The sequence below is a fragment of the Caloenas nicobarica genome, chromosome 8 (assembly GCF_036013445.1).
Source record: "Caloenas nicobarica isolate bCalNic1 chromosome 8, bCalNic1.hap1, whole genome shotgun sequence".
Taxonomy (NCBI): domain Eukaryota; kingdom Metazoa; phylum Chordata; class Aves; order Columbiformes; family Columbidae; genus Caloenas; species Caloenas nicobarica.
Genome location: NC_088252.1, coordinates 11,605,131 through 11,616,889, shown reverse-complemented (window position 1 = coordinate 11,616,889; position 11,759 = coordinate 11,605,131). Strand labels below are relative to the sequence as shown.

The window sequence follows — 11,759 nt, the reverse complement described above, 5'->3', positions numbered from 1 at the left end:
GTTACAAAACTTCAACAAAAAACAAGAAGTATTGAAAAACTGAGCACTGGAAGACCGGTATCACTTGTAAGGTTGTACAGGTCCTTTTCTTCCCCCAAAGCCCCTGTCCTGTCCCCTCCTGCCACTGGGGAATTTCCCTGTAAGGACTGGGTCTTACGTCCCAATGGGATTCAAGCTTCTGTCTGGAAACACAAAAGATTATACTGAGTTTTAAGCAGATTTTTTTAGAGCTTTACAGATAACATGATGTGTCCCTCTCCCATTCATGGATATTCTGCAAATGAAGGTCTTTGAAGTGACCATCTTCCATCCCAAACTGTGAAAGGTACTTACAGAAAAAATTCTGTCTGCTCTTCAGAGAAATCTTATCCTAAGGATTTAGTTGAGGATGGCACTCATGGCTTTAGATGCAATGAGGCATGACTTGCAAATATTAAGCTACTAAAGCAACTAATTCATTTCCTCTACCAAATGATGCGATTAAAAATGTGCCTAGGGAATGTTATAAATACACATCTATGACTTGACTTTTCTCCCCAGGAATCTCTGGCTAATCCTTAGTGAATAACCTGGCTCTAAGCTGAAACCATCAAATGAACACGAGCAGCCAAATATTTTAAACTATTGCTTTTTATTATAATTACACTGGAGCACAAATAAATAAGCACTAAATTATTGTAAAATATTTTCAATGCACTAAAGAAAGCAGAATAGATCTTCAAACAACATCTTATTACTTCAGAAGTATCAAAGTACATTTAATTACATCTTACCTAAAAAAATCAAGTACAAAAATGAAAAGAAAATTAATATGTATTTATACTGTGTATATAGAAACGGCTAATAATATATGATTACAGTTAGCCTCTAGCTACTCCTTACTCCTACACAATCTCAGGCACATACCTGACAATTTCTAATGAAATATGAAAAAAAGCAACATGACATTCAATTTCAAGATATTGGTAAATGTATTACATTGGAATGAACACAGAATGATTTCATTGTATTTAAAAACCCTGTCATTTAAAAACATAGTGCCATTGTCCACTTAAAAATAAACAACCCAAAACAAAAAACCCCATAACATTTTATACGATTTGCTTTATTTGTCAAAAGGAGCAATAAAGTAGACATACATTGGCTAATATACGTAAACACATTTTTAGTGCAAGAATAACAAGACCTGTGACTTTACTGTGCTTTCTTGAAATCACAGTGCACTTTACACAAATTGCTACACTATAATGTTTAACTTCAGGAGTTTAAAGCAAAATAAGTGCATACCAAACGATTTCATATATACAGTCTTGGTAAGTGTGTGTATATATGTGATCTGGATGTATATACAGATTGCATATTTATACAGACTACAGCTTTAATGACGGTGTGTAACTAAGCACTGTCATTCACCCTGTGACACAGAAACGGCTGAGACAATAAATAGGTGACGCAGAGAACACTGAAGAGCGTTTTGCCGGCTCTTGGCAGGACGGTGCATCGTTGACTGGAGCGATGGGGTGGGCCAGCAGTCAGGGGACAGGATGGTGGCAGGTGTCTTGCCCTGGCTCTGTCCGTGACCTGTGGAAACTAATCCACCTCAGCCTCACTTCCCTCCTCTGTAAAATGATTCTTGCAAGTGTGAGGTTTAGTTCACATTTCTAAAGTGCTTTGAAGGTAAGTGCTAAGTTATATTTTACTTTTTCATGTACTGTTGCATTTCAAAACAAAAAGCCATTGTTTCCATGGGATACAATGGAGGTCTGGAAGCACACGGGCAATTATTTAGGAAGGACAACGTAAACAGTGTCGAGCAATAAAAGCAAAACAAGAAGTGGTTTTAAGCTGGGCTAAGTGTACAAGCAAGTCTGCTTAGGACAAGAATGCTTCAATTCCCTGATCATTATTCCTATTACGTATTGATATGAAAAGGACACAATATGAACAAACACTATTAAACACGTAACTGTTCACATCAATGTTTGCCTTCCCCCAAAGGGCCTGGCACTGCAGCGCCGGCGCATACCCACGGGCCTGGACTGCAAATCGATGCTTCGGCAGTTGGTTTTAACGTGATCGCTCCAGGAAGAGACCAGTGCAGGGAAGGAGCATTGAGACTGACTGAATGCCGGCTTTCATCTTGTCACCAGAGACTTCGTGCAGTTGGGGGAAAGAGTTGAGCTAATGTCTGCTATATGGTTATGCAAAATTCTTCTCTTGCCACATAACAAGGAAGATGAAGCATAAACACTTTCTGAATAATGAACCTGTTATCTCAACAGATTTCCCATGGCCAACAAGTTGTGTTCTTTCCAGCTGATTCTGGAACTTTGCGAGATCTCTGGAGTTTTTCTTCTGCCATTTTCCTTCTTTAAAAAAAGAGAATAAGCAGAATATACAGTTGATGTAATTTGGACACAGCCTCTGGGTTTTTTCATGTCTTCTGTCATTTTGGCTATGAGGGGCTCTTTAAATCTGCATTTCAATTGTGTACCCATTCCAGCCACTGTATATTCATAACACACACTGATATTTAATGTATGTAGGTATATACGTATGCACACATCTATGAGTATATAGAGATACATGCATATATACATATATATGTGTGTACACATATGCATATATACATACACAATAATGTTAATATACATACACACATATAAACACACACTTTATCTTTTACAGAAATCTCAGTTTGGACATCAAAATATACATTAATTATAAAATATTTTAAAACTTTATTTGAGAGGACGAAAAGAAACTACTATTGATAAAGCATTACTCAAACTCAAACTTTAGCAATATAGATTACAAAAACCTTCTAAAATTTGTTATTTTTGGTTTTTTTGATCAGCAATTACAGCTGTGGCAATGTTGTCAATATAATTTCAAAGAAAAGCCAATATAACAATAAGTTCCAAACAACACACCTTTTCTCCTCAGTGAATATAATATTAAAATGATTGTTTTAAAGAGGGACTTTTGTGCTACCCAGCTTCAGACACATAGATAGAAATTTAAATATACAAAATATATGCCATAGATATTATTTTCCTTACTCCACAGCAGTACAAGTTTCCCTCGTTCTCAACAGATCCTTTTGGAAGATATTTCACCACATGAATTTCACCCTCATAATCAGTATAAGCCATCTCTCCCGTTAAAACCAGGAGGTCATAATTCTTTGGTCATGACATAATATTCTGTTAAAATGGGTGTAATATAATACAGGGTTGCAAGCCAATTACAGAAGCAGCCAGGAAGAAGGAACGGCATAGCCGGGGAACATCTTACGTGGGCCTCTGCTCCAAAACCGCATGAAATCCTGAGGGATTTCCCTCCTGGCTTCCAAGGGGTCTGAATTCCAGCCTTTATAAATAACACAGGGAAATCTGACATGGCGTAAAGTAAGGATGTGTTGCTGGATTTAAAAATAATAAACATGTAAACAGATTTTGTCACCTTTATTTTCTGGACCAAAGACAAATGTGGACAGGACCCGTGGCTGCAGTGCCACTGCCTCAACCTGCCAAGTGACGGGGTCTTTCTGTCACGGGCCGTACGATGCTTAGTCACAGTGAACCATGGTCTCTGCTAGTCGTGGAACAGGATGAAGGAAGAGTTGCTGTTGCAGGCTGTTCTGCAGAAAATTTAGTTTCTTGGCCAAATAATTTTAGTAACTGATTCATATAAAGCCAAGGGCAATTTATCTGATCAACTTTATGGGAAAACTGATGCAGAACAATTCATATTTTAAATGCGACTTGGGCATCCGCATTAAGCACTTTTATTTGTGTTACTTGCAGTTTTGCTGTTCCCCACCAAAACTGTCTCCTTTGTCCAGCCCTCTCCATCTGAAGCTAAGGACATCTAATGAGTACAACTCTAGGTAACTTCTACAGCCCTAGCACCGAGTTGTTTTGTACGTTGTCCTGTTCAACAAAATGTACAACCACATGCTTTTGTACAGAGGCCAAATCCAGGCAGGTAGGAGAAATAAAATGGTGGTGGCAGGGGGAAACATTAGAATACCACATAGAAAATAGTTAATAAAACAGTATAACAGTAACATTATATAGTAAAATTCTTCATAAATTTTTGAATTGTATATATATATATTTAAACAGTGTATTAGTTTGGGTGTTTTCAATATATTGGCGAAATATTTACATTTTGATATCTTCTGGATCCAAAAAAAATCCTGGATAAATATGTATGCCTTAATCCAGTTGGAAATGTAAATCTCTCTCTTGATTGACAGGTAAGCACTGTATCCATGTGTATTTTCCTAGGAAGTTCACCACCTGCAGGTAAGTCTCAGGTTAGAGCCTTTGCCTTATGAAGAAAGCAGGTGACCTGGGCACGGGGCAACAGAGCAGCGAGGGCATCCTCCCCTCGCCTGTCAGATTGCAGTGTCCCAGAAAACAGTCTGTTGTTTGGAATAAGGAGGAGGGCTGTATTTCTTGGTCCCAGTATTCTTTTTCCAACTCGGCAAAATAGGCATGCTGTCCTGTTTGCAGAGTCCTTTTTCTGATTTATGTCGCGCTTTTATTTCTTTGCAGAGGCAACGTTTTTTCTCAATCATATCCAGCATTGTATGGTCTCCTTGCAACCACTGCATACATGTCACCTGTTAGGGAGAAGCAGGGAGGCGGCGGGGGGGGGGGAAGAAAGAAAAGAAGGAAAAAAGCATAAAAATAACTGTTTGGTCATAGATTGAATATGTTGTTTTTTTGCAAGGTTAACAACACTCTTATTTGAAACACTCTAACTCATTTGATGAACAAAAAATCTCTGTGCCAACAACAAAGTCAGTCTTTACTTCTAACTGCTACTTTAAAAAAAAGGGTAATAAACGTCTCCTTTTTAACTTCTCGAGAGCACTGAAAGATAATAAAGAGAAATGTTTTCAGCAAACTAGCACTGGAATGATGGAATAGATCTTAAAAATGCACATGGATCTTAACAACATCCTTAAACTGTGGAAATAAAAAATTCTGTACACTGAAACTCACATTTTATATTGCTTTCCAAATCCAATCTGTCACATTAAAAGTGTGGTGTTAACACTTCTGAGTATCAAGCTAAGTATAACTCTGTGTTTTATTTTTTTAAAATTATTTAATAAACTCCCTGTGAATTATATGGCTTAGCCTATCCTATTCTGTGATGATATTTCATTAACTGGAAGGCACGAAGAGTTTAGAAACTCCATTTTTTCAAGCACGTAGAATATTTGGAAACATGATCCTGATGCAAAAAAGGAGGGCAGCATATGTTTAGTACATGTCATAGCCCCTTTGAAGCCTGAGATTGTGGCTTCGTTGGAGTTTGGTGGGGTGCTCACATGATTGAAAATGTGTGTATATTCAAAGGGTTTTGATTGGAACCAAAGTCACTAATACTAAACTATCCTGAAAGGGCTTATTGTATTTGGATGACATACTGTATACCTGCAAATCAGAAAACTTCCTCTGAACACTTACTTTGCAAATTCGAAGTAATGTCTTGAGTCTCCCAACATTTGTTTTCCACATTAGTAAAAAATTAAAGGTTTGTGTGTCAGTAAACGCACGTCATTGGTTCACAGGGGCCGTCCAAGTATCTCTGACCTTGTCATGAAAATGCACACGTACTTCAGCAGTGTTTTACGATTCATGAAGAAAATGTATGCTTACTATTAAGAGTATTTGAGTACGTTTAATAATGCAAATGCCTTTCACTCACAAATCTTAGACTGCCAAACATGGGCATACACCAGGTTCCTAGAAATGGGGACTAGTCTTCTTAGAAGCCAGTACAGAAACTTTTGATCTTGGTAGTTTTTGTGGTCAGCTTGGAGTGTATTTAACATTTGTTGATAAACAGATAGCAGGAAACAAAGCAAAAGGAATAAACATGAGCAAGCCCACCAGAAAAAGTAATAATAAACAATGTACACAAACAGAAAAATAAAAAGAATACAGAAATGTGTGTATTTTTTCAAATCTCTTTGTAAAAACAGTTTTTAAGGGGTAACACAAGATAAAAGAATTTCAGACAGAATTACCTTTATACTGAACCAAAACCACACTTACCTTATATATCAGATAGTACTTTGAGTAGAACAAGTTTAAGTACAATATGAATTTTGTTCTTGAAAATTCTTATGAATTTAGAATTACACAGGTAACGTATCTGCAGCATGTCCTCCCGAATGGCTGAGCTAACTCTTCTGGAAGCTTGCTGTGCTGTTCTTCCTAATCAAATACTTATTTTTCATTTCAGGAAGGATCTAATGCTCACTGCAGTGCAGGCAGGTCTGAGGCATGTCATCTGCCAAGGCCATGGGACTTTCTTTGGGTGCCTGGGCCTGACCCAAAACACACTGACTGAAGCAGAGATACTCCTCCCTGTCCCTGGCTCGACTTCTCAGGGCTTTGGACGAGGCTCTACATTTCCTGCCGCTCTGCTCCTCAGTGATGGGTTAGTACTTACCCAGCAGTGTCTTCATTTTGCTGGGTCCTCCTACACGAGGCAGGACAGGGACACAGTCTGCACACAATTCATTACACAAAATATTCACAACACACAGCTGCACTCAAGCTTCTGGGTTGGATTTGACAACAACAGTGCTTGAGTGGCAGGCTTCCTCTTCTAGGCATCAGGAAATACCTTCTTATCTATAACCCACCACGTAAGTGAACAGAAAACGTGCCAACACCAAGTCCTTGGGGTTCACTGTGTGCGCAGTCACCAGGAGCACCATCCGCAGCACGTACGACAGTCATCGTGGCGGTGTTACATCCACGTCACCCCCACTGTACTAAATGCAGAGCTGTTGCCAACACCGTGTCTTCTGGTAGCTAATCTCCTCCATGGGATTCGAGGGGACTGAATGAGGATTTTGACATGCTATGCTCTAAAATACTAGTTGCAACTTCCCAAAGATAGAAACGGTGTTGCAGAATGTATCAGTTACGCAGACACTCTGCCACCCCCTGCAAAACAGCCCCTAAAATAAACCCGAGTGTAGGCAGCTCCAAAATCCCTTTTTTATATTAGACAATATATTTTGTTGCACTTAGTGAACCATTTATTATGAAGAATTTGAGTTTTTCCACTTTCCCAGGCACAGATTTTCAAGGCTACTTGTGATTTTTTTTAATGTTTTGTTTGTTTGTTTGACGGCTAAGTCCTTCACACCAGTATCTTCTTTGATGTATCATCCACATGGTACATTCCTCTCCTATAACTGCATTCAGACAATGGTATGTGCAGCATGAACATGTGCAAAGTCATTTGCTAAAATAGACTAAGTGAACACGTATGATATTGAAGGACTTGGGGGAAAAAGCTTAAAAATGAGAACAAATATTAAAAGGTTTTATTTGACAGTTTTGCCCAGTTACGGTGTTAATGTGCAACAAAATAAAAATGTACTCAACAAGGGTGCATGCCTCTTGAAGTTGCAAGACAGACCTAAGAGGAAATCACCAGTTTGTAGACCAATGAACTACAGATATGACAATAACCATATTGTTAATACAAAATCCAAGAGTGCTAAGTAAATTTTCAGTATGTCCCAGAGAAATTACAGGCACTAAGGCTCACAAGTCAGCACTCAACGCAGCTGTTTAATCACAGCAGTAATCCTCAATGACTTCAGTAGGGCTACTGAGGTGTTCAAAGCTAATGTGTTTAATGCTGTGGACTTAGGTCTAGTCCTTCCTGTGACTGAACTGATGGCACTGACATTTAGTTCCACTACTAATTTGTTTCATATCCTCCCTCCTTTCTCGCTTCAGCCTGCTCCTTTGCTCATGCACCAGGTTTTTAATATCCCTGCTACATCATAACAAGGGATTTGTTCAGTGTGAAAGGCACAAAAAATAATGATACAACTTAATTATTTATGGAAAAAAAGTAAATCATTCCTAACATCATAGAGCTATACAGCTCTCCCATTCCTGAAAGATTCCATAGCACGTGAGGAACGGTACAGACACTGCAGCATGTCAGAGTTTGGCTGCAGATGTGGATGTAGGCAGACAGCCTCCAAATGCATCAGCACTGGAGGTAGCAGCCAGCAGACATGGTGCAGGAGACGCAAAGTCGGTTTTGACCAAAGAGTCTTGGCCCAAAGCCTGTTCGTGCTGAAAAGAGAAGACAGAGCCAGCAGTTCATGTCAGGATTGTAAAGAGGGATCTCCTGAAGAATTTAGGATGTGTATCAGGTACTATGTCACATAATCTCCTTTGAATTATGAAATTTGCTGTTTGTACATCTGCACCAGCAGATTCACAAAAGTGCTCAAAACATGGGTGTTTAAATCAAGAAAAAGAAATGTAAATGAACATAGTTCTTTCCCTGTTCCTAACTAAGCAGGACAGTTTGATTTGGCAAAGAGAGTAATGGTTACAGATGGAAAAAGATAGAAGATATTCTCCAATAATACAATTAAGCAGTGACTGGTGCAGATACAACATTGCACACCTGCTAGCTGTGGTCACCACATACAGCAAACATCTTGTATCTTTTTGTTGGTGACTATTCACAATGTAAGACTTTCTGGCCCTTCAGGAACTGGAGTTCCACCACAGGGACCACCAGGCAAAGTGCATCAGTACAGTGCACAAGCAGGTCTGTGTATGTCACTGAACACATAGAATAGAATCATAGACTCATTTTGGTCAGAAGAGACCCTCAAGATCATTGAGTCCCACCATAACCTAACTCTGGCACTAAATCATGTCCCTAAGAACCTCATCTATACGTCTTTTAAACATGTATGCTACTGAAAAAAACATGGCAATACCTGTAAATTACATACAAACCAAACGATCCCATGTAGCATAGCCATTCCACATGAAAAACATGAAGGGTGTGAAAAGAAAATCTGGGCTGAAAATATACAGTGAAAAATCCTCAGCACCAGGCCTGGGAATCTTTTTCTTAGGTGTGATAAATTTTACTTGCTCATGTGTGACAGATAAATAGCTACATAAATACACAGACAAATAATGCTCTCTCTTGGCAAAAAGATGCATGTGCTACATAAGTCCTGCTCATACCCTCTTGTCTCAGCCTGGGCCTGTGTAACTTCAGCCGCGAGCCCTGTGCACCGAGCAGGTGGGTGCAAGTGCCAGAAGCGATTCTGCTCCTGCCAAGTCAGGCCACAGGGGTGAAGTGGAAGCAGGATAAAATCATGCTAATTCCTGGTGCTGGGAGGCGTTTCAGGAAACCTGTCATTGAAAGGTGCACTATAATTTTTCACACAAGTGCCTGTGAAAATATGTGCTGTTAAAAATGCCATGGGGGAGAAGAAATATTGGAAATATTGTAGGCAGCTCTATTAATCGTCACAAAGTTAGAAAATTTTCATTCAGTTTTGAGGAAGTTTTTCTAACATTTGAATTGATGACCTGATATTTCATGCTCTGGACACTTCTGTGAGTGTGGGGGAGTTTGTGCTGCATGAACTTTTAATGCCCTAAAAAAATGTTTTCCACTACAGTTTATATGAGGGATATACCATATCCCATTCAGCTGTTCCTCCTCATGACATCTCAGCTGGTAAGTTCTCAGTTTCCCTATTTTTAATGTTGCTGGTTTGTTTGAGGTGAAATTGTAAGCTCTAGACACTAAGAGAGCTCCATGATTCAGTGGTGCTTCCATAATTTTTTCATAGTACTATAGGTTTCCACTGACTGTGCTGAAATAGCAGAGGCTATGGGGCTGAGGAAGACACTGTTCTCTTCTTGTGAGTCTCTCCCTCTGCTGCTGGTTGGGCAGAGGGGCCGACTCTTCCTTTGCAGGAAGGATGGGGAAAACCACAGCACACATATGTGATCATGGGTGTCATGTGCAAATACCCTTTTCTTTGCGACCACTGCATATCACAGATAAAATAAAAGCCCAACAGCTGATGTGAGGCTATAAGGATCTTAAACCAATGCAAGACATAATGAAGTAAAAAATATCAGCAACATTTGGAGGAGATTATTCGAAATGTCTCCCAGATCTCTAAACAAAGTGATTGCTACCAGTGCAATCTGTGCAGTGCTACACATCACCCAGCAGGGCCAAGCATGCTGGTTTGGTTTGGCAGGCTCCAGTAAGTGCAGAAGAAACGCTTTCCGAAAGCCACTTACCATCCCCTGGGAGGAAAAGGTACTCCCTCCCTCTTGCCTGTTCTCAGACAGGAGTTTCCAAACTCTCCCAATGAAACTCTTGACGGCACTTTCTCTGGCGCAGACAGGTCCCAGCCACCTGGCCAGGTGCAGTATTTCCACTGGGGAGGGCGTGAAATCCCACTCCTAGAAGGCAGTTGTGTGCCTCGGTGCAAGTGGTGGAGGACTACGTTAAGTAGCCACAGTTGCTTCACAATCTGCTATCTGATACTCTTAGCTCGACGTGGAGGTCTTCTTAGCACATGTTCACAAAAAGGGAGTTGTCCAAGGCAGGAGTTCAGTCAGAATCAGGTTTCAGAAAATCTGAGCAGTGAGATCCTCACCCATTTGAAGCCAGCAGGAATGTACTGGCTGACTTCACAGGTCCAAGAATTTAACTGCAGTTTGTTCAAACAAATAGTAAAAAAACCCTCGAATGATTTTAAAAGCCTTTGGAAGAGCACTTCGAAAGTTATGTTGGACAAGATTTCTTTTGCTAACCGTTAGCTATAACCATTGAACTGCAGTTGAATGTTGTTACTTCCAATTGCTGCAAAAGTTGTTAAGTGAGGGTAGAACTGCAGGCTAAATCTGCAGTCTGTCCTTTCTCTCTGACAGAGAGACACTGACATGAAAGACCAGGAGAGTCAGCCGTTCATATAGCTCTGTACGTCTAACCCGTTCTCCTGTTACTGTTAAATTCAAAACAACAATTGATTATTAATACAAAGGTGATTAAAAGGAACAGTATGTTCAGGAACACGCAGGACGTGCAAGGTGAGCTGTGAAAGCAGACACTCTCCATGCAATTCATAGTGCATGGTAACAGTCCCTGGGGACGCTGCATAACGTAACTGCAAGTTCTTCTCTGGAAGTGTCTGAGGTGTTTTCTAGGAGGTGTCCTATGATGGCATCAACCACGTTAGAACATCCCCGTGCATTCACATATGCACACCACAAGCAGAAGCACACACAAGGTGCTAAGCGCTACACAAACTACCCTTTCCAGCCTTTGACAAATTATTCTTTTTAAGGGACACAAATAACATTTCTGTTTTCCCTCTAAGCACTTGGGAAAGAATTCCTCCAGCACACTAGTCTCAATTTTGACAAAATAGTTGGGTAGGAAGGAACACTTTGTAATCTTTCCCTGTATGTTTAACATTAAAAGAATTCACTGACACTTGCTATTCCAGCTTATGAAACTACATATGCATCCCATTTCAGGGCTAGTGTAACATTTTAATTGCTCTGTGTAATGTTCTGATCTATTTCATTATAAATTTCTAAATTTCTGAAAATATGTTTTCTTAAAAATGATACTACTACAGGAAAAAAAAGAAAACCAGAGTGCTTGTAAAAACTGTTCTACCACTTAATGGAAGTATATGATGCAGTATTTTAAGAAAACTCTGGACACCTGTTTTCAAACACAGGACTCACTAAAAGACTTATTACATTGACTTGTGTGCTATGGCCTGACTAATCCACCACTTAAAAAAACCTGACAAGAATCTGTGAAAGTCCAGGAATTCCTGAAGACTCAAGGTTATGAGCAATTAATATTTATCCTAAAATTAAATTAGCAAATGGTTAGTAAACCTT

The 11,759-nt window shown here is 39.6% G+C and overlaps 1 protein-coding gene across 1 annotated transcript in view; it reads right to left on the bottom strand.

Annotated features, from left to right (window-relative positions):
• Positions 1 to 2,757: 2,757 nt before the first annotated feature.
• Positions 2,758 to 11,759, bottom strand: part of NYAP2 (neuronal tyrosine-phosphorylated phosphoinositide-3-kinase adaptor 2) — a 129,871-nt gene continuing 120,869 nt past the window's right edge. Inside the window, exon 6 of the mRNA XM_065640039.1 lies at positions 2,758 to 4,633. Within this exon, the coding sequence (XP_065496111.1) occupies positions 4,406 to 4,633 (228 nt within the window). The 3' untranslated portion in view covers positions 2,758 to 4,405. The remainder of the gene's footprint in view (positions 4,634 to 11,759) is intronic.